The 23788-nt window shown below is 37.1% G+C and overlaps 1 protein-coding gene across 4 annotated transcripts in view; it reads left to right on the top strand.

Annotated features, from left to right (window-relative positions):
* The window catches only part of MPP7 (MAGUK p55 scaffold protein 7), a 156402-nt gene extending 133322 nt beyond the window's left edge, over window positions 1-23080 (top strand). For all 4 annotated transcript variants that reach the window (XM_014248784.2, XM_005518709.3, XM_088058400.1 and 1 more), the window contains 6 exons: window positions 6762-6932; window positions 13717-13797; window positions 15584-15677; window positions 16764-16872; window positions 18327-18470; window positions 19893-23080. In XM_014248784.2, the coding sequence (XP_014104259.1) occupies window positions 6762-6932; window positions 13717-13797; window positions 15584-15677; window positions 16764-16872; window positions 18327-18470; window positions 19893-20072 (779 nt within the window). In that variant the 3' untranslated portion in view covers window positions 20073-23080. The remainder of the gene's footprint in view (window positions 1-6761; window positions 6933-13716; window positions 13798-15583; window positions 15678-16763; window positions 16873-18326; window positions 18471-19892) is intronic.
* The last annotated feature ends 708 nt before the right edge of the window (window positions 23081-23788 follow it).

Here is a 23788-nt window from a genome sequence, read left to right as displayed (position 1 = left end):
GCCTTTACCTGGTTAAACATAGGCTACTAAAATACTGGTTTGATTTTAAAGTCAAAATTTTTAAAGTACATGAAGCAAGCTATGTGTTTAATGAAACAACAAGGTTACTGTATCATGAAAATTTTGAGTAATTTTTTAAAGACATTCTCAAGGTTTTATTCTAGTTTTGTGTATGCATTTTTTCTTTGTACATGTCTATCTATTCATTTTGGGAGGATTCAGTGAGAATAGAGAGCAAATTTGCAGGCACCAGTTCTTTTTTCCACATTACAAAGTATCAGTCATAATAATTCAGTAGCTTAAATTTAGCTTTAAAGCTAGTCTGAGCTTAATGTATCATTGAGGGGAACAGGGAAGAGGAGGGGCAAGAGTCCTTTGGCTTCATTCTCAAGATTCCAAATTTCAAACAAAAGTAACATTTAAAAAAGGTGAATGTTCCATTATATGTTTCAACTTTTTAGTTTGTGCCATTTTGAAACCTATGTAAAAATATTTTAGTTGAAACTATCCAGAATTCCTGCCAGCCAAAGGCTGGCTGGAGCAGATTTTATGGCAACCAGCCCTCTTCCCAAGACTTTCATCCTCCTACTACAAGAGGAGTGGGGAGAAACTTGTCAGAGTACTTTAGTATTTCCAAGGCAGTGGGCTCACTGAAACATCCTAGACCAATACTGTAAATCGGAGTTGTTTTCACATTGTGCTTTAATGGTTTTAAATGTGGTATATAAACTACATCAGGTACACACAGAGTATATAATTGAAAAAATTTTGACCTTTTCACAAAACCTTAGTGTGGTATAATTCCATCCTGTGCTTGTGGAACTTGTGATTATGTGATCATGCTGAAAATTGACTTCTTACCTTTTTTAAGTAATCAACTAAGTTAATGTTGGATTGTAATTGTATTGAAATATTTGGTATGTTTGGAAAATGATAATTTGGATGTGATTCCAGATGAAATACGTTTTCCTTATCAAAAAATTTCTTTGAAACAGTAACAACATTTCCCCCCCCCCCCATCTTTTCTTTCTGTGTGTAAATATATACTGCATTAATTCTTAGGGTGAGACTATAAAGGTTTTGCACTCAGATCTTAGTGGGATGCTGCTTTATTTGAGAACAAACAGAATCCACCTTTTCTAGGTGCTCTAGCCTTCACTGAAACATTTTGGTCCATAATTAACAAAAAGACATGGCCATCTTATGAGGGAGGTGTCTTGAGAAAGAAGCTACTGTTGTCCCAGAAGCAAAGAGCAAAAAATCAAGATGGGTTGTAGTTTAGTTAGGCAAAACTTCACAAAAATTATTCAGAATTGCTAAGTGCAGTTCAGGCAATGGTTTCTTTCTTGAGAGCTTCCATGTATTGCAATGTTGTCAGCTGTCCAGAGGCGGTACCTTCAGCCATCTCATGCTGGGAATGTGGTTTTGGAATGAGATGTCAGACAGGAGAGTCAGAAGGCAGAAAAACTAATGTTAGGACCAGTTTTGGGGTAAGGACACAAGAACATTCACGCATTGTGAATAAGTAGCTTTTTGGTTTAGAAATAAGAGGTTCCTTGGAACTCTTCACTAAGACTCATTCGTTTAAAATGTTCCTATCTTAAGAACAAGCAGGTAGGCTTTTGAAAGTTGATGTTACCATTCTTTTGTATGCAGTAACAGAACACAGTGATATGCAATTCAAATTGTCTCATGTGCTCCAGTGTCTTCTTGTTTCACAAACCCTATATATGGCTCTGGCACTTCAATCCATGAACCAGATTACTCTGTGAACACTTGACCCTCTCTGAAAAGATATGTACTTCAGACACATAAAAGGTGGTCATGAAGAGCACAGGAAAAGAGTGTTCAGAAGGCAGAATGTCTGAACCATTTGGAGTCAAATCTTTTATATCCAAGGCTGTATTGCTGTTATTTTGAACTCTCTCTTCTAAAGTGACTCAGATAAATTTAATTATTTTCACCAAATTCTAATATTTAAGCCACAGTATGGTATCGTATGTTTCTGCTGTAATTTCCTGAGGAACTGCTGAGGAAAACATTAGGAGTTTGCCTTTGCCAAGTTTAAATTCTGGTTACATTGCTTGAACCTTTATGAACATACAGTAAATATAGATGAATATCATCTGTTTACTATTCTCAATTTCATCTTTAAAATCCAGACATAATCTAAATTTTTATTAACCCCGTCTAAATGTGCAAGCTGGGAATGAGTCCAGAAGCAAACAGAGTAAAAAGTCTGCTCTGTGTTTGTGTAGTTCCTGTATAACAATAGAAATCCTCAGTATATGAGCCAGTGTAAAAAAAAAAAAAAAAATTTTTTTTTTTTTAAAATAATATCCATAAATATCTAGTAAAAATACTATGTTCATACAAAATGAACACAAAGGGTGGTTTTAAATGCATTTACATTTAAATATAAGTTGTTTATTCTAAGATGAAATTAAATTCTGTGAAAAACATGTATAATTTAAACATGTACTTAAGCACTTATTTTATGAATGAAAATTAACAAAAGTGCATGTAAGTGCTTTATAGCATTCTGGAGTCTTACTTGTGAATTTATGAAGCATGCATGAATTTATATTTTATTATTTCCTGTTAGTGTAGTCCATCTGAATTTGAGAAATTAACTTTCTGGTTTTACTAGTATATTTGGACTGAAATTTACACAACGTAGTTGCAATCTACTTCTTCAGAATTATGTCATTAAATATAAATGAGCACAGCTATTTACATCTTCATCCTTTTAAAACACTGCAAGGCAGGCAGGTTCACACAGTGCCTGTTTTCAGTTTGGATTTCTGTGTGAGGCCCCAGTGGATTTCTCTGTGTAAGGATGTTCTGAGATGACTAAATTACACTGCTAATGGTTAAAAGAATAATCAGACTTTTCTGCTAGGTGTTTTTTTTCATTCTTACAGATCAAAGTGATTTCTCTTTGATTGTTGGGCGTTAATTAAGTTTATTAGTAATGATTTTTTTATTTTTATTTCATATTGAGAAGTATAAGTTTTGGAGACATCAGTAGTTTGAGAACATTTGTTCTTAATATTTTCTTCCCAGAGCCTGCTCTTATTTCTCCAAATCTGTTACATTCCATCAGTAGTTTATGGGTTTGCATGTTCAGTAAGCTTCTAGTGGTGCAGCTGTAACCAGTAAACTGGTGCAAGCTTCTCAGTTCAGGAGATTATGTTGCTTTAATGTCAGAATTTCCCCCTTTTATTTTACAGTCTGTGTACTTGGCAACTAAGGTTAATCTCTGCTGATACCTATATTCCACAGACAGTATAGTCTGCAGCTCCTTTCATATTTATCAAGGTTTATATTATCAAATATTCTAGGCAAACAATACATTTTTCTTTTGTTCTTTATAGAAATTTACTTTTAACCTAAATAATTTTACAGAAATCTTTTCTATTGCATATTAGTATTGGGTTTGGTTCTCTGTAGCAATCATCACTATATTTTTAATGATACTCTATTGGTAATTTATATATATGAGGTTTGGTTTTCATAACAATAAAATGTGCAAACATTAGTAGAATATTTTTTGCCTTTTCATAAATGTTTTTATTCCTTAAATGTACAATATTCTTTCAGTTAGCTTAATATTTTTGCACGGCCATAGTTCCCAACATAAAATGCAATTAGAAATGCAGACATTCAATAGAAAATATTTATTAGCATTTCTGTAAAACAGCTTCTAGGTCACAGTGAAGTTAAGCCATATATACGAGGACATATAATGGCAGATGGTGAGTGATGAAGAATGAAGATGATTTCAGGAATGCAGCAGCAGTATCATAAAAGTGTTGGATATATTTGAAACAAACTCCCGGAACTGTATGTTTACCTTGGGTTTGAATGCTAAAGTAAACCTTCTTGAGATTCTGTAAGTGGCTTTTCAGATGCACTTTGAGGAATGGTTTAAAAAACTTTCAAATTGACAATAGTCATGAATTGGTGAAGCAAACCACATATCACAAACTTAATAGTCAGTAGTGTTACAGAGCATCTTCACCAGCACACTGCAGAGAAGTCAGGCTTGCTCTGGTTTTTATCTTTAGCTCAGGTTTTTTCTTTTTAATTAATATATTTTATTTTCTGTAATGTCTAAGTTCTGGTTGAACTTCTTGTTGAGCTTTCTTAATATACAGGACAATATTACTATTTTCATTTTACCAATGATTTTCAGTGTCAGGAATATCAATTCTTTTTTCAAGGAAACACATGTTAGCAGTGGAATCATATCACTTGAGTCTTTGTTATGCTTTCTGTGGAGCCTGTAAATGTGACAAGGGACAAATCAGCCTGAAGACAGAGCAGAAATATATTCTCCTTTTTCAAGGAGTTAAAGAAATGAAAATTCTTAAATAATTGACCTCCTGATAGTTTGCTAATGAGATCTGAATAAGTTGGTTGGAGAAAAGAAGAACAAGTTACAAATGTTCTTACAAAACCTAAAAGTGGGGATTGAATTGATAGGAAGATTTTGCAGAAAAAATACTTTTCCTAAAGATTGCACTGTTCAGCATTTAAGTGTAGGTTGAGAAGCTGTTGTAATGGCATTTTGAGACAGCTGATCAGGGGGCATGGAGCTGCTGTTAATTGTAAGGTTAACACCAAACTGCAATGGGGACCATTGATGCAGCTTCATTTGATTATTATCTTTACTTTTTACCTTTTCCAGACACATGGATTCCTGGTCTTGTAACAAAGCTCTTAATTTTGTAAACCATTTAGTAGTCAACAGTGAAGAATTTTTCTTTATTTTTTCTCTATATTTTTTTGGTTTTCCATAAAGTGATCAGAAAGGAAAAAAAAATGCAACAAACAGAATAATTTTCAGGGTTTGGGGCAAATTTTTATGTTGTTTTTGGGGTTTTTTTTAATCAGGAGCATTTTAAATGAAGCCTCAGGAAACTTGTAAGTCTGTAGTCTGTATTGGTAAAGCTACTTTTAACTTTTCTTTATATAGCTGTCTATACACTTAGGCATAGTTCTGATCAAGAGAACATCCTTGTGTCATGATGGACTTCACCATAGGGCCAGCAAGATCTCCCAGGCCCTATTGTGGGTGTGTAAGCTCTCCAGTAGAACATTTCTGTTTCTGACTGCACTCACTTCTATGTTAGTGTTATTTAAATAATAAAATAATGTAATCCTGTCTCTTTCATTATGTTTTCATATCTCATATTTTGATCTTTTTTCTATGCCAGCCCATCTCCTATTTAGTCTAGACTATTCTGTACATCTTAAAAATATCATCTGCCCTTTCCGTGGATGCTAGCTCTTCTCCTTTGTCATATATTTTCAGTTTACGTATTCATATTTTGAATATAAATGGGTTGACATCATGGTATTCTCAAAGAAATTTTTCTTCATCTTCTGTGTGTATGCTTGTGTTGTAGATTCCCAGAGGTATAGGGGCTCACATCAATTAAATAACTTGGTTAACATCCTCTGTGGTCCAGGTTCTGTGATGATTTATGCTCAGTTAAACTGTATGTGTGCAAAATGCTAAGCCTATAACTAAACCTTGTGGTATTTCTCTTCAGATCTGGTGCAAAATATTTTCAGAACTGAATCTTGAACTTGCATGATATTACCTTTGAAGAAGAAATTGTAATATGATTACTTCCCAAACACCTAAACATAAGTGTGATTATAAGAATATGAAACATGTTGCTGAAAATCTGGGGTTACCAAAATTTACACATTTACTGTCCTATGAAGTGTTCTGGGGAAAAAAACCAACAACTTTTCCAGTATTTAAAGTATAGCTTGTTTTACTCTACTACCATCAGATAGTGAAATCAGCTTTGCAGACTTTGCAATCTTTCTTACACTTCCTTATAGAAAAAAGTGGTGTTGTAGAGCTACCAGTAAAATTTAATCTAATGCAATATAAAGGATTTATTTGAAAAACTTTAAGGTAATCATTAACAGAGGAATAAATTAGTTTTTAACATGTAGTATAAAACGGACTTTTTTGTGCTATTCTGCTTGAAAATGCCTATGATTTTCTCCTTTGAGAGTGCTTAAAAGCTATGTGAAATTTCAATTCTTCTCTTGAAGGCACAATAGATATCACACATAATAGATGCAATTATAAATATAGATTTAATAACAATATTAACTTTTAATTTCATAATATGGGTACTGTATTGTCTAAGATGTTTCTAGTATTTTGTAATTTAAGCATGAGTGCTTGGATTGACTTAAACATACTTAGGAGAGGTTTAGTGCACTTTTAAAATATCTTATCAGCATGGAGCTAAGGACAACAGAATTGTTCAAGGAATTAATTTGCATTAACCTTTTCAACCACCGGATGTATTTCTATCCCATGTTGTATTTGATGTCTGTGTGCCATGGTGATTTAATAGACATGCATTAGAGGTGGTATGAGACTCCAGCTTTCATTTATTTCTTTGTGTATATATATCAATTTATAAGATATTCAAATTGTCTAAATAATCTAAATATATTAACGAGTTATTGCAATTATATTTTGCAGTTTGTTGTTGCAAAGGTTATGTTTTTATTGATAATTTTGCAATTAATTTTGCAATTTAAATAGGTACCTGATATAGTTTAAAAACATGGGAAATGTCATTGTAATGACCTGGCTTATTAAACATATAATACACTTTTTATTCCATGCTCCAATCCTTGAATGTTTGGAAGAGACTGTTTTCGAATGTTTTAAGAAGACTTATTTTCTTACTTTGAAAAAAACCCTCTTCTTACTGCAGCTGGTTTTAGAAGAAGCTTTCGTCTTAGCAGAAAAGATAAAAAAACAAACAAGTCCATGTATGAGTGCAAGAAGAGTGATCAGTATGATACAGCAGATATCCCAACCTATGAAGAAGTCGCAAAATATAGACGACAACCTAGTGACAAATACAGGCTTGTTGTTTTGGTTGGTAAGTTGTTTTCTTTATTTTTGACCTGGTAAAACAGAGATCTGCTTGTTATCACAATGCTTACTAGAAAGTAATTTAGATTGGAAGGGATCTCAGGAGTTCACCTGGTCCAGCCTCCCACTGAGCAAGATTAACACCAGGTTGCAAGCAGGTTGCTGATGGCAGCAACTTTGTGAACCTGTCTTCCCAACATGTCTTCTCTGTCTTACCTCACACCTCAGCAAAGAGGTGTCCATCTTTTCAGTGTCAGAAGGGTGCTGGTGTGTCATTCTAATTAGGAACGGCGTAAAGAACGACACAGACTCTCAAGGGAGTCAGAACAGGAGAATTCCCTAGTTTATTACTTCAGGCCTGTTTTATAGACAGATACATGGAAAGTACAGAAAGGAAACTCCCATTGGTCAGTAAATCAACACATCACCATCATTGGTCAGTGGCACAACACCCCCTGACCTTCTCTTGCAAGGAAAACAAGAGGACAGGCAAACAGCACCTGGCAGTTGTTTTCTGTCTCTGAGGATTGTTTTGAAATCCTCCTATGAATTTCCCAGGCTAGCTCTCAGGCAGGACTGAGAGGCCATGGGGCCTGCAGCCTGCTCTAAAGCTAGCATCCACACTGGTGGGTCCCCCTGAAGACATCTCTTCCCCAACCTAGGCAAGCCCAATTCCCTCAGTCTCTTGGAGAGGTCATGTGGTTCAGCTCCTGACCATCTTCAAAACTCTCTGTTCTCTTTGATCCAGTTTATCAACAGTGTTTTAGTGCAGGGCTTATTGTGGACAGAGTATTCCTCACAAGAGACTGGCAAGTGCTCAGTGAAGGGGAAGAATCAGTCCCTCTATCTATGGACCAGGCTCTTGCTAATACAGCTCAGTCTCCTGCTACCCTTCATTGCTGCTAGCAAGGGCTGGGGAATCATGCTTAGTTCTGCCCACCTGAACCACAAGGTCCTTGTCATCCAGCCAGTCAGTCCTCAGCCTGTAATGCAGAGCTTTGTCCTCGTCAAGTTTCACTAAGTTCTGACAGTCTAGACAGTCTGCTTTAGGAGATTGTGCTTAAAGCTTTCCTAAACCAAGGGAAGATGACATTAAAATACAGTTATCATGCTCACAAGTCTGAACATGGCAGTCAAGCTGTACTAAAACTCAAAAGAATTATGTTGATATTCCACACTTAGAGATCAATCAATATATGTATGTGGGAAAAAAAAATAAAAAAAAATCCATGATAAATATCTGAGATCAATGAAGACAGACAGTAAAAGTGGAAAGAAACAAAACCACCTACTGCGTTATTAAAACTAAATGGACAAGTACTAAGAAAGGTGGATACAAGATGGAGCTCTGTAGGCCATGGATGAATGTAAGCATAGCTGCAGAAGACTCAACATATTATCCTTAGTCAGCTTTCTGTTCTTCTGGAATCTGTCACTGCCAAGGCTTCCTTACAGCATTTACTATATAATCAAAATGCATTGCTTCAGTCTCCCAAAAAGAGAGTACATTATCTTAAAGTACATTATCTTAAGCTTTTCAAAGGTAACAGTTGGAGTACCAATGAGCAACGAGTAACCATTGCTACAAGTGAGTAATGTCTCATTGATTATTGTTTCCTTGGCAGTAACACATAGGCTAATGCTTCATTAGTAAAATTTCCTCCATTCTGAAAGCAGCAGAGCAGAGAAATATGACCCTCTGTCAGGGACTGTTAGGAACTGTTGAGTAGCTGTGTTTTTATATTGCTCATATCCAAGGGAACATTAAATTGAGTTTTTAATAAACAGTTTTGTCACTCTCCAGCACTAAAAATCAGCCACCTACTAGTGTGATCACTGTGAGATTGTGGGTTATATACAACATGTAATAACATGGTTGAGTTGATTTTACAGTTACATCAACAGAGTGTAGTGCAAAAGTGTGATAAGTAGACTTTTTATAACAAATGGCATATGTCTGATCTAAGGAATGCCTAGAGATTCCATTTGATTTTTATTGTAATAAATCAAATGAAGAAAGAGTGCTTTTTCAGTAACAAAAGCAATTCATAAATTTATTGCGGACTTCAGTAATTCTAATGTTTTTTCTCTGGATATTAAGAGCAGCTTAAGTCTGGCCAATACCATAAAAATGTCTTGGGCAAAATGTGGAAAAACTAGCAGAGCTAAGCAATACAAGTATAGTAGAAGCAAACACATTTTAAAAGCTTTTTGTGAGCCAGTAGCAGTGTTCCATATAATACATCAAATATAATTTATATAGTAGTACCAGGAAAGAAAGCGACATGTAATTAATTTATAGCTGTAATTGGTGGAGGTACTAGATGTCTGTTGTGTTATGCTAGGTCTAAATATGTAATTTATTGTTTAAAAGCGGACATTTAGGTTTGGGTTTGCCTTTCTTTTAGTGGGAGGCAGTTTGACAACTTCGACACAAATTTCACTTCATTTTGAGTTGGTCTAGTCTAATTCAAAGAGCACGCATTGCACACACAGTAATTGCAGTGCCCTGTTGTGTGATACACACTACTCTTCAGGTTTAGCTCAATGTACCAGTTTGCAAAGATTTTACCTTGTCTGCAGATGTCAGTTCATTAATAAAGCCCTGCAAATTCCTGGGGCTAAAATAACATCATCTGAAGCAGCAATGATACAGACATTTTTGTGTGCTTTGAATTATTAGGATTCTGATGCATCTGCTAAAAACAAAATTATCCAATATTATATCATCAGTCTGCTTCTAGTAACTTACTGTTCCCAAACTGACAAGAAATCCTTAAAGTCTTCGATCACAAATATTGCTTGCATCCTAAGTGCTACATACCTCACAGCCCCATCAGACAAACGTAGAATATTTTAATATGACATGTATTATTTAGAATTTTCATTTATATTAATGAGGGAAAAGTCTCACAAATTCTTCTGCTGTAGTTAATTTTCAGAGCCAGAGTAGCATAAATTTTATTTCCTTAGAGTTAGAATGAATGTACCACATGCAGTAACTTTATCTGGCATAGTTTCAGCTAAGTCAGAGCTTTCTGGAGGGGTAGAATAAAGCTAAGTTGTCAGTAACAAACCATAAGGACTTGCCCCCAGAACGTTCTGGGCATGCAGTGTGATCACTGGAGGTGTACAGAGCCTTTCAGGTGCTGTGGTCACCCATGGTGATGCCTCTGTCCAGCGTGGGCAGTGTTGGAAGCAAAGACCAGAGGTGTGTAGCCATAAAGGAGAAGTTGTTATTGGTGTCTGACATGATCAGAAAAGCCTCTGTCTCTGAATGAGGCTGTCGGTACTTCCCACAAAGACGTGCTTCTTGTTGCTACTGCAAAGAACAGGAATCTGGGACTGGAAACCTCTCTATTTGTTGTATTGCTCTAGATTTTTATTTTTTTTTAAATCCATCTCCTCTGGTTTTATCGTGGAGGAGTTATGATGAGGCCAAATCTATTTCAGAGCAGAGGATGAAATGGAAGACCCTTTTAATTGACTTAGCTTTAACATGTTCATAGTATCTTGCAGAGATTTAATTGATCTACAGCAATAGTGCAGGAAAATGGCCTACTATGGCCATGCTAGTTCTAGTAAACTAACTAGACAATGAACAAAGAGACCTGTAATTACTATCTTCATTAAAACTTCCTGATTGAAGGCATGGGAAGGTCAGCAAGGTTCAGGAACAAATACATAGAATGTAACATAGTGCCTAGCCTTGCCGTGAGAACACCAGTATGAACTCACTGATCCTACTTCAGTGAACAGCAGATCTCACAGTATGCTTCCACTGCTTGTTAAAATGTACAGAGACAAAATAATGAGGCTCTCCTTTCTTACCACACTGAGCTGCAGTCAGACATGCATGTGCAGGCATTGCATTTTAGTGTACTAGAAACTGAGCCACAGTGCCTCTCTCAAGGCATGGCTCCTGCTGGGTTCTTGTGATCCCAGCAGGGATATTGTCATCTAACTCACAAAATCTTTTCTGAAAGATCACTTTCCTTTTCTTTTCAAAAGACTACTAAGGGCTCACTATGTGTCTATGGCTGAAGAATGGCTGGTTGGCTTAACCCTCCCAAGACCTAAACTTACAGTTTTTTCAGTTTTTCTTCAGACATGTGTAAGTGGTACAAAATTTTATGCAAGTTTTAGTGATTGGTAGTTTAATTCTGCAGATGTCTCTCAATAAAATGAGGTAGGCACTGCAGTCCACTTGTGCAGGATTTGACCATTAACATGACTTAACATGCAACAGCAAGCGGCACAAATGTTCCTTTTAAAAAGTAAGCAAAGTATCTCTATCTGTCAGCATAACTGTAAATATTGCTGCCTGGAGTGATTTATAGTAAACCAAAACTACACTGCAGACATGGATCCTGCATGCCTTATATTTGACTATAAGAATCAGGATTATCCTTTTAAAACTTGACACTTTATTCTCTTTTTGAGTTCAAATGGTGTTCAGATTCATAACTATTAAAAACTGACATCATTCTCTGCTGCATCAAAATGAAAGTAATATTTAGAAGGGAACAGTATTACACTTGGGAGAGACAGTATAAAAATCTGCATAATGGATGGCTTTGCTGAGCTGGAATCAGCCTTCAATGTCCATATGCTACAGTTATGAGAACTCTGTGAAGACAGCACTGCGAAAGAAGAATCTACACTTTTCAGTAGTTCAATTTAAAGATTATTTTTAAATGTTAATCTGGAAAGGGAGAGAGTAGTAGTGAAGTTGTGGTCTGGAAACAGAGTTAAGCTAAGTTTCCAAAGCACGTGTTGTAGGAAGTGAAGCCTGAACTCTTCATATATATGAATAAAGCTTAAAGCATACTGTTGATTTGACATCATGTAGAGTAAGGAAATAATATTTGTGTGGATTTGATGGGAAAGATTTTTTTGCTTAAAAGTAATAGAGTGATTTTTAAAAACTGAATTCCATTTGGTTTGGTTTACTTTGCTAGGCTATATTAAGAGTTGTAATTACTTTTCCTATAAAAGTCCATATTTGCCTTAAATAGCTAAACTATTATAAAAAGGAAAAAAAATTAAATTATAACAAAAGTAATGCCATTATCTACATAACACATTGCTGTCCTCTGCAGACATGCACCAGTAGAGGCTGCTGTACACCATATTAAATATACATTTATACATACTGATAGATTAATTTACAGGAAGGTCAGAGATGGAACTTGAAATGTAGTTGTGTGTTTAAGTGATGTGAACACCTAGAAAGTTTAAATGTAGAAACTCCTAAGATTTTACAGCAGGACCATAGTCTGGGGGTAGCAGCAAAGTAGCAAGCACTTGCTTTTCATCATGTGTTTCAACTCCAGACAGGGTGTATGATCATTTTTACAGATAGGCACCTGAAGGCACTGAAGCATCAGTCTGTTTTTGGACTCTGACTAGTAAGTAGTGGTTACAACACTATTTAATTGAAATGTTTATTAGGTGTTCTTTTTACAGTGTTTAAAATTTCTTTGTTAAGAAGCACTGCATATATAAATGTGTCACTTTTACTAGATGTGCAAGAATTTTCCTTAAAACCACAGGTATTATATCTGCATTATTTGGGATATGGTTCCAATGAGTCATTCTCCTTTGCCTTCTGCTGTTCACTTGGCTTTGTAGAAATGAATGCTCTCCACTGTCAGAAACATAAGAACATGCAGAGCTGAGCTCCCTTCACACACAGCACCATGGCCCTGTCACCAAAGTGGGCAGGCAAGGCTGGAACTCTGCATGAAGGGCTCCTGGGGACAGGCAGCAAGTGCCTGTGGAGCCTTTGAGACCTCACAGGACAGAGTGCCCTCACAGAGACCTAAGGCATCACTGGCAAACAGCTAAGAATTAGGGACAACTTGAAAGCCAAGAGGAATGTCTTACTCAGTAGCTTCTAGTACAGCACTACTCAAGTGGAGGTGGAGGAGATGGGTCAAAAAATTCCATGCAGTCTTTGTTTCTTCCTGCCATCCTCTTTCCAAGAGTGGTCTCTCTTTGGCAGTCACATGAAGAAGGAAACATTTGTTTTGGACCCGTTCAGACAGCAGGCGGGAGACAAGCACAGTTTAAAAGAAAATCAACAACAAAGAAAGAAATCCAAACATCCCAAGTGGGTTGTGACCTGGCAAATGCTGCCTTTCCTTCCTTTCTTTATGCAATGCCACCCTCATGCAGTCAAAAGGTGGATGGTGACAGCTACAGGCAGCCAGGAGCTGGGCAGTGTTCCTGCCTGCATCAAGGGCTGGAAGGAGCAGTGCTCCCAGGGCATGAGAAGGTAGAAGTAATTGTCCCCAGGGGCATCTGGTGCAGGCAAGGGATGCAGCAGCAGGATGGAGTGAGGCTGTACTGGCACACAGAGTGCAGAGGCTTTTGGGGCACTTTGCACATGCCATCTGGGGTCCTCTAATTTGCAAGTTGGCATATTCTGGCAAAATAAACAGCCAAATCAGATCAGTTTTTGTTATGGAAAGCTGCATGTTAGGATGCAGGGGTTTGTAGTAGGGCTGAGATGGAGGCGGGTAGTTGCTGCAGATAAAAAAAGTCAGCTTTGCTGACAACTTTTTTCTTCTCAGTAATAAAGTCAGAAAAGAGTAACTGCCAACTGCATCCCCTGAAATTTGTCAGCTCTGTATATTCTAGGAGAGGCTGGAACCATGGGCATTTCCAAATCATTGATTAAAAGGCAGTAATGTCACAGCTATAGGCTATGTTGGCTTGGAGCATACTTGCATCTGAATACAAGAGACAACTGGCTGTTGGGAAACAGGACCGTTTTTTTCTTTCAGGTCCTGTAGGGGTTGGACTGAATGAACTTAAACGGAAATTGCTAATCAGTGATACCCAGCACTACGGGGTAACAGTGCCACGTAAGTAAAAATGCACTTCTATTCTCTAATGATATATACTTGCATTATTAGCCTTTGTATTACCTTTAAGGTACTTTCAAATTTGGGTCTCTAAATGCATGCTTGGCATCCAAATTACTTTTCTAATTTTAAGAAGTGCTGCTGCAGTTCTGTATTAAATAGCATTGATTAAGCAGATAGAGCTTTTTGGCTCAGAGGCATTGCAGTACACTTTCAGTACAAGTTTAGCATGATTGATGTCAGTGAGGTTTAGTAAATGAAACTCAGCTGAAGAACACCCTGGATTTGGCTGTAAAGAAGTGAAATGCACTCTGTTACCAGTGCTTGCATTCAGCAAACTGGCCTTTATTAGGCTGAAAAATGAAGATGGATGATAATCAGTTTAGCCCAGTGAATAAATTAATTAAATCCCTTTGATTACCTTTAGAAGAGCTGATTTGGGGATGTTTTTCCCTCTTTCCCCTCTCTGACCAAGTAGTGTGATTTTTGTAAAATTGAGTAACATTGTGCTCTATTAACTTCTACAACACTTTACTGGGTTTTCTTTAATATGGAGAACTCAACAGTTTTAGACTTTGATTTCTTGGTTTGCTTTCTACTTGTACCTTCTCTAAGGATCCTCCAACATTCTGAATTTGGGAGATTCTGCCACAGACTTTTTGCAAGTGCAGATACTCTGTGATGTGTTTATATATTTGAATTAATTTGCTAAGTAGAAAAATTAATGCATTTAGTTTGGCAAGTCATTTCTTTTGCATATATTCGCTTCAACTGGGTATTGAAAGCAACAACAAAAAAGCTAGATGTTCCCAAAATATTTAACACTTTGAAGTATATGCAATATACTTTTGCCCAAAAATATTTCTCTGAAAGTTGCCAGTATTGATCAAGCTGCCTTTTCTCTTTTCTCTTCCAAATTTGAGGTTATAAGTTAAAACAAACATGTAAAGGAATCCCTCTCCTTGAAATTCAGTAAGTCAGGACTTGGAGAGAGAACTGAGGTTCCTGTCTTGGAAATGTTCCTCATTGTGTCAGCCTAAGAAGAAGAGTGATACATCAAATGGCATTTAAGACTGTGTTTCTGCAAGCAGGTTTTGCACATCCATATGTGATTGAGAATACATGATGCTGTAGTATTCAACTTGTTCGAAATAGGATGTTTTAATGGGTTCATTAATCATAAGTTTCATTTATAAGCAAAACCCTTATACCTACTTGGGGGAAAGTAAGAAGTGTGAATAATACAAGGCTACTGAAAGAAAACAGAATTCTACTTTGATCACCAGATAAAGAAAAGCACTAAAACATAAAGTTCACACCCCATTTTGTTATTACCATGCTTCACATACCATAGCTACAAGAGCTGTTAATGAACATAGTATTTTATAAATCAGGATAGTGTGCTTTGTTTCCCTTTATGGTCTCATATGCTAATAAGTTTAACAAGAGGCAAGGCTGGGGTAATTGTTATGGACTGCTGTTCCTTTTATTATTCGGCTGTCCTACTTTTATTGGATTTTTCCACTAGTTAATAAAAAATGATAATCTGATACTTGTCCAATAGGTTTTTTCCTGCTTTTCCTGTATGCATTTAAAGCTCAATCCTGTCATGTGCTTGTGTGCTGCTTACCAGATCCAGAACAGCCTTATGTACTTTAGAAGTGAGGGAAGTGCTATGCTTAGTATTGCACAGAGTTTGTGCTTTTAGTTTTTCCTAAACTGGTTTGCATTATATTGTTTTGTGCATATTTTCCTTTTTATTTTTTTTCATATGATGAAACTGCAGACACTACCCGTCCAAGGAGAAGCCAAGAAAGTGATGGTGTTGAATACATTTTCATTTCCAAGCACTTGTTTGAGACAGACGTACAGAATAACAAGTATGTTGAAGAGATTTTTAACTAGAACTGCAGCTAAAACAATGGTTTATTATAAAATGTGGCTGGTTGTTATTTTAGATAATAAGTCAAAGTGGATATAAGTTGCAGTGATTTGAAGATGTATTAAAATTACATTTTGTTATATAAGCAGCTGGGGAAAAACACAGAGTGAAAAAAAAGCAGGATGTGCAAACACAACTGTTTCTAAGCTTACAAGTAGTTTCAGTACCTCAGCTCCTCAAGGAGACACTGAAATTATAGGTGCTTAGGATGGGGAAGCATTCTTTTAATAGAGCATCTTCTGTCTTAGCAGTAAAGCATTGCAGCTCTAGGGAAGGAGGGGGTGTGGAAGTGCTGCAGACGTGCCTGAGTCAATGTTTGCATAGTTCTGCTCTCTTTCAGGCCAGGCACTTCCTCTGCTTTTGAATTTAGAGATCTACAGTGAAGCCCCCCGCCTGTACACCCTCCAAAAAGTAAACCAAAATGAAGAGACAATGGTAGCATCATGCTCTCCGGCAGACTGTAAAATTGTGTAGCTTGAAATTCTGCCCCAGTTTCAGAGGGCAAAAGTGTATTAGACACAAAGCTGTGGGTTTTATTGAAACTTCAAACTGTGCTTTGCTTTTCTGGCAAATAGTGCTTGTACTTTTATAGCAAATAACCAGCCGCCTTGGTTCCACCAGCACCGTCATCACTCCTCTTCTGAGACACAGAATATGGATATACTGTAGTGTGCAATGAAATTTCAGTAGTTTCTATTGTTTAGCTTATCCACTGTTTTATTGCATTGCATTAGTTCAGAAAAAGAGGTGATGGAAAACATTAGTGGGCTGTTGGACTACAGTGCTTTTTTCTCTTTAACTGTAATACAAGCAGGTGTTACTGATTTGAAAGCGGTGAAGTAGAAGATTTCTTAAAATTGACATGCTGAAGTACTTGACAGCATTTCCTTTATAAAGCATGGTAGAACTCTCATGTAAAGTAAAATATTTTTGCTCCTGAATTAAATCTTATAAAGCAATCTGGTAAGCTTTTTTTTCTGGAGAAAATGGAAATTACTCCAGTTGTTTTCACCTTCTGCCACAGGTTTATCGAGTATGGCGAGTATAAGAACAACTACTATGGTACAAGTTTAGACTCTGTTCGATCAGTTCTAGCTAAAAACAAAGTTTGTTTGTTGGATGTGCAACCTCATGTAAGTAAGCATGTCTTCTGAACTCTTGTACTTCATATACTTCATATTGGAATTCTGGGAAAAAAATATTTCTAAAAAGTGTACTTTATCCCACACTGAATGACTGTTGAGTGGGTTTGCTGGCTACCTTCATCTCAGCAAGACTTTCTGTAAGGAGATAAATATACAGCCAATAAATAAGGGAATTGGAAGCCTGCAGCATAATACCAAAATTTAATTAAAATGCTCCTATATTTCCATTTATCTTTCTGTTAGTTTGGGCAAGATATTGTCTCTGAAACTTTAATTTCAGAATAGTTTTGAGTTATCACTGAGTCCAGCAACTCTCTCTCTCACATTTCACTAGACTGTTCATGCCGAGGGTTTCCATGCAGGGTGGACATGAGTCAAGGGATGCACTAAATGTGATGTTGGCTGGATAACTGTTAAGAATATTTCTCTCTAAACCATTTTTTTCTTGCACTGACCTTGTCTCTTAACCCTGATGAATAGCTCCACTGGGAATTTTTTTTGCTCCTAATAACCACAGTGCTTCTAGGAGCTGGACTAGTTTGTTTAAACCCAGCCAAGCCATCTCTTCTCCAAGGGTGGCCAGCATATGGCTTCTGAACACTGGCAGCTTGTGCGCAGCTCCTGGGGCAGTTTCGGATGTGGGGCTGTGCCCTGGGAACAGGGCAGGGCCTGCACTGGCAGAGGAGTGGCTGGGGAAGCCATAGCCCCTGCCAGGGGAGAGTGGGAGCTGATGAGACCATTGCCTGTCTCACAAAGGCCTGTGTTCCTGCAATGCACTAAATTCTCTTGGGGACCCAAGCTTGTGAACCATTCTGGGATTCCACTCTCCAACATGGGATTTTCCCATGGACCATGGCAGTGTGGAGAGGATAGAAAGCTTCTGACCATCCATGCTACCACCCTCTGCTGCAACTGAATCATACACCTGCCTCTAACACCACACAGCTCACTTGGGAAAAATGAAGGGCAGGGAATTGCGTGGTGGGCGCACAGTACTGAAGAGAAAAATCATTGACGTTTTGTGAACAAGTATCACAGACACCTCTTTCTGCTAATTTCCATGGGTACAGAAAGGGTTATTCTTTCTAAAATGGGTTGAATTTTTCCTCCTTCTCCCCTGAATACCTGCTGTTCCCCTCCATCCTCTTGCTGCAGTGGTACTGATGTGCACAACTCAAGTTTTGCCAGACTTCATGGGGTTTACCAGCAGCCATGTGCAAATCAAGACCAGTGGTCACCCTTGGAGAAAGGGTTTTCTTTCTATTCTGAAAATTCTCCCTACATGAAACAATGCTGGTCAGCAGAGCAGGATGCCAATAAATGAAAAATACCTGCCTAGAAATGCTGTATGGGTTTATCCTGGTCAGTGGGGAGTTTCTTTTATTACAGTAAATTCCGTTGTGCAAAATAAACTAATTAATTAAAATCTTTCCTCTTCCCAGACAGTGAAACACTTGCGGACATATGAGTTTAAACCATTTGTTATATTTATAAAACCTCCATCACTTGACCGTTTGAGAGAAACCAGAAAAAATGCCAAGATTATTTCAAGTAAAGACGATAAGGGAACTGCAAAACCCTTTACAGTAAGTATAATTAGACATGGTAAAGCATAAGAACCTGTTAAGAGTTTTCTGGCAGCTGTTTACCTTGAAAATAAAGGTGGTCACTGGTTCTTATTGACAGCCCTTGTCAGGGTTTACACGAGCATCTTGCTGTTTCTCAACATCTCTCACATTACACACTTACTGAGGTGTTTTCATTGTTTGATATGCTCATGGGTATTTACAGTTTCCATGGTCCTCTGACTTTTTGTCATTAAAGAACCCCCACAGTGCAGGCATATCTTTATGAGAGATAATGCTGTTGATTTTCTTTTAAAAATTTGCACCTGGGCTTAGATGTTTCTCTTCAAACATAAGAATGTATTTGTTTTATCAGCTGTATTAAGGGGCCTAAATTTAGCAGAAAATGCAAATATAAAGAACTAATTGAAAAAGTAAATGCTATTTTAATAAAAAACCCATATTTGTGGATAAGTGAAATAGAGGATCTTTTAAATGCTACAGGAAAATTAACATTGTAAGAAAGAAGAAGAGATAGTTAAGCAAGGAACAAATGCTGGTTTTTGTCAGTAATCAGAAAAAAAATTAGATTGCCCGATATTAGCACACTTGCTTCCTTGTAATATAATGAAATATAATGAAATATAATGAAATCATATTTTAATTGAATCTACAGCAAAGTTGATCATCTGTTTATCTGACTGTTTATATGTATTTACAGTGTGTATCATTTTTCCCTCATTCAGGTGTTAAGATTTTTTTAGGTTTTGTTTCCAAGTGAGTCAGGGATATAATCACAGACTGTATCTGTGTAGAATGTGTGTTTGGAATAGATTGGAAATAACATTCTATAAGAAAATGTTGATTTCTGGTATATAAAAAGAGGAGTTTCTTCTTAAGAGCAGCCTTCAGGCCATTGCTCAATTAGGACAGGTTTCATCTCTCAAAGTCATTAAAACAAATTGCTAGTATTTGTTCCGTCCCCAAACATGAAGAGAAATCCACTAAGCCAGATCAAACAAGGCATAGAATGATGACTCCTGCATAGCTCTTAAAAGAAAAAGTGCTGTAATTCATGGTGTGCTAATAGCAAGCTGAGATTAACATAATGAAACTTTAAATATATCATCAAAGTAAACAGCTAAAACATTTTCTACTGGTGCTACTAACAGAAAATGTCTCCTTAATTACCATGCAGTGACTAAGTGTGTCACTACAAAGGGAGAGATGAAAGAATTGCCTATTGAGCTGAGCCAACTCATCAGAATACTCTCTGAGATCACTTGTAATGGTAATCTCTATTTTTTTTTAATTAGAAGTAGAGTTTCCATCTCCTGATGAGATAAGCAATAAGCAATTAGACCATGTTTAATACAGAAAGAGTTCACGCGGTGTTGCTGTGGACTGGCTGTGCACTGATTTTTATTGCACTGTTCTTACTAGGAAGAAGATTTTCACGAAATGATTAAATCTGCCCATGTGATGGAGAGCCAGTATGGCCACCTTTTTGACAAGGTGATAGTCAACGATGACCTCGCTACAGCTTACAGTGAGCTTAAAACAACTTTTGACAGGTTGGAGACCGAGACCTTCTGGGTTCCTGTCAGCTGGCTACACTCATAGTAACGTTTTAAGTAGACAAAACCTCTGCTGTTGTATCAGCATCTAAACCTTGGGCATGGTTAGGCTTTACCCGATGGCCATTTTCTTGGGAGGAGGGCTTTTAACTCTACTGAGCAGCAGGTATACTCTTCATGCACTTGAAACTGGTCTTGTTTTCTCACGTCTTCAATTCTGCTGCCCACGTTTTGGGGGCAGAACAGTCAGATTAAACCAGAGATCTACTGTGCTCCATAAAGTGAGCTAATACTAGTACAGCAAAACTGCCAAACACCTCTTTATCATCATCTGTGTGTTTCCAAGGTGAGTGTTTTTAACACAGAGTTTGCAGAAGATACAAATTGATGTTGGAGATCAGCATTTCAGTGGTTTTAAACATAACTGTTCCTATAAAAGAGCACATCAGCACTTGGAAGTTATTGCCCTTTAAGTGCTTGAGAGAACTGAAAAATGACCAACATTTTTATGAGGAAGACACCACAGTTTTAATTATGTATCAATGTGTTTTTACATTTCTAGATGTGAACTTTGTCTTACATGTACAGACTGACTTAAGTATTCCTTTGCAATTACATAATCATGGAAAGAAAGATGTATTCAGTGGCTTAATAGTGAACCACTCAGCTGCGAGCATGCATGGATTGAAAATACTTTCATGCATGCTCTATGGCACAACAAAGGAAAGTCATGGGAATAATTATTTAAATAGGAAAAAATGTGAGTTAGTGTGTGTATAACTTCAAAGTCTTTGGGATTAAACTTCTTTAAAATCAGTGGCAAAGTGATATGAATAGCAACAAAGTAGAGAATAATTTTTTCCCCCTTTAAATTGATTTTAAATATTTTTGGCACACTTTAGAACAATTTTCTCATCAGAAATTTTCAAACAGTGAGGAAAGCTTGGACATCTGAGAAGTAGTTGAAAGAGATTAATTCTTTTTATTGTTGAGTATGTAGTGATACTTTTTAGTAGTGTAACATGTATTTTGTCTCCACTCAAAAACAAAATGCTGTAGAGTTCACTGTAAAAAAACATCCTTGTCACTCGTCAGATAGTTGGAAACCCCATTTTAAGATTTGATGTGTCAGTGTATGCAAATGTATATTAGAGGATGTATTTTTAATATAGATAATTTGGTATTTTTCTTTACTTACTACTGATATGCAGGAAATGAGTACATATGTAAAGACCAAGTAACACCTGTGTGTTGTGTTGTGAATATGTCTTGTAAGTACAGAATGTGTATAGGAGCTTGCTGACTTCAGATCATCCCATCTGTGGCATTCAAACAGGAAACCATTATTTCATGTTAATCTGTAAAGAGAATATAGCTCTCTTGTTTAAAGAAAAAATAATTTAGTGAAACTTTATATATTTATGAAAGGGTTGAAAAGGGATGTTAAGTTTTTAAATTTCTTGTCAATGTGATCATTTATTAAAGAGATTACTATGTCTGTAATTTGAAACAGTCTCTGTAAATGGAGCTCAACATTCCATGTAAATATTTTATTTCAGTTCATATGCTGAAAAAGCCATGAGGTTTTGCAGTTTTATTCTAAATATGTATTTAATCTGTGGGCCATTGCATTTAGTTTAGAGTCTTATAAAACAAATGAAATGCAAGAAACAACAGCAAAATCCCTGGGAGTCTGGAAATGTTTATGCAAGAGTTACAGATGTACTGAATCCCAGGATGGATACGTGCTCTGCTTGAACAGCTCTACTGTAACTTCTGTCAAATTTCACCATTTTTCTGGCAGACTTAAACTTGTTTGTAACATAAATAGGAATTTGTTTATTAAATTAATTGCATAGAGATTATCTGAGTTAAGAAAACATTTTCTCTTTTTTTTTTAATTACTGAAAATCAAACTATTTCTCAGGGGATATGGAATTTAGCAGGCCAGTTTGCCTTTGCCTGCGAGATGCCAAATGCCTTCACCATCTCTTGAAATGGAGAGGACACACAGCATCTCTCAGGATCTGGCCATTGCCAACAGGAGGGGCTTTAGTCCTCACTAAAACACTATTAACATTGCTTCTAACCTGGGCTGTCTTGGAACACCACAGTCTGGGGCTACAGTCACGCTTGCATAAGGGACCTGCTTTTCTCTTTGTGAAGTAGACACTAGAATAATCTGCAAAATCCCTGGTACAGACCGTTCTGGTGGTCCTGCAGGCTGTTTTCCTGCCTTTTTGAAATTAATTTAATTCCCATTCCTGGGTCGGTGTGGTCTGGGAGGATCTTGTGCACAGCTCTGCTGTCCTGGGCAGCAGTAAGCAGCGTGGTGCTCTGCTGCATTCCCAGAGACACTGACCCTCTGATCCGCGGCACATCCTGGCAGGAGTATCCCAGACCAATGGCTGCCTGCCCTGTCTCTGAGCCAGGAGCTAATTCCTGAATAGTAACACCTGCATAAGAAAGGGAATCTCAAAAACATAGATCCAAACAACAGAGTAAAACGTGCACAGTCTTCGACAAGTCAGAAATGTTTTTAATTACATTACTAAATTGCTCTTTAAAAATCAACAATATTACATCAGTTAGCTTTAAAAGCTAAAAATCAAAGCCCTCCATGGGCAGGCAGAGATGACAGTAGTAGGCAGAAAAAAATGTCTTAGTCAAACAGTTTCAATGGGACAGGAGCCTGCTTATCAGGGTGCATGCTGAGCCTGTGTGCTGAACTGTTCTGGGATACCAAGGGGAACAGGGGGGTGGATTGTTCCTTTGACTCATAAGAATTTGGGAAGGAAGATAACTAAGCATGTTTCCAATATTCCACATATTCAAGTTGTGCTGTGTGGGTTTTTTAGACAAACGTATGTTTTGACAGTCAAGTCCATATGTTTTTATTGTGTTCTAGCTGTTTGCTGTAATCAAACAAAGGGTAGTATTTTTTAATATTGTACCAAGCTCTATACTTGAATTCACCATCAGGTCCTTGGTTGATGTCTTACCTGAAATCTGATCATACCTTCTTATGCAACACAATAAATTATTGATATACCACTGAAGGTGTTCTTTTCTTTATTGTAAATTGCACCATAACGTATCATAGACTCATAGAATGGTTTGCATTGGAAGGGACCTCAAAGATCATCTCGTTCCAACCCCCTGGAATTGTCAGAATCACTCACTAGACGAGGTTACTCTGGGCCCCATCCAGCCTGGCCTTGAATTCTGCCAGGTATGGGGCATCTACATCATCTCTGGACAGCCTGTTTCAGTGTCTTACCTCCCTCACAGTAATGAATTTCTTCCTAATACCTAATCTAAACCCACCATCCTTCATCTTAAAGCCATTCCCCCTTGTTCTATTGCTACACTGACTTGTAAAAAGTCCCTCTCCAGCTTTCCTGTAGCCCCTTTAGGTGCTGTAAGGTCTCCTCAGAGCCTTCTTTTCTCAAGATGAGCAAAATTACTTTAAAAGGTAAAATGCCTAAGTAATAAGTTATTTCATGGGACTCTATTAACTTTAATGCTCCAATTATCTTAAATGGAAAACCAAAGCACCCTAGAACAAGGATAACAGCTCCTACTATTTCATTTTTGTCAAACTCTTCTTCAGAATTGATGTTTACCCTTTCCTGTAGCCCACCCCATAATGAAACATTTTATTTCTGAGGGGAAAACTTAAATCAGTGGATCAAACTGAAATATCATCTTATCTTGGCTTGCAAAGTCTCGGAGTGTTATCCGAGTTGTTGACTCGGAGTG

The sequence above is a fragment of the Pseudopodoces humilis genome, chromosome 1 (assembly GCF_049639895.1).
Source record: "Pseudopodoces humilis isolate 2021_Gansu_Grassland_sample_001 chromosome 1, ASM4963989v1, whole genome shotgun sequence".
Classification (NCBI taxonomy): domain Eukaryota; kingdom Metazoa; phylum Chordata; class Aves; order Passeriformes; family Paridae; genus Pseudopodoces; species Pseudopodoces humilis.
The sequence above is the reverse complement of the archived record's forward strand: the minus strand, read 5'-3'. Positions and strand labels throughout refer to the sequence as shown.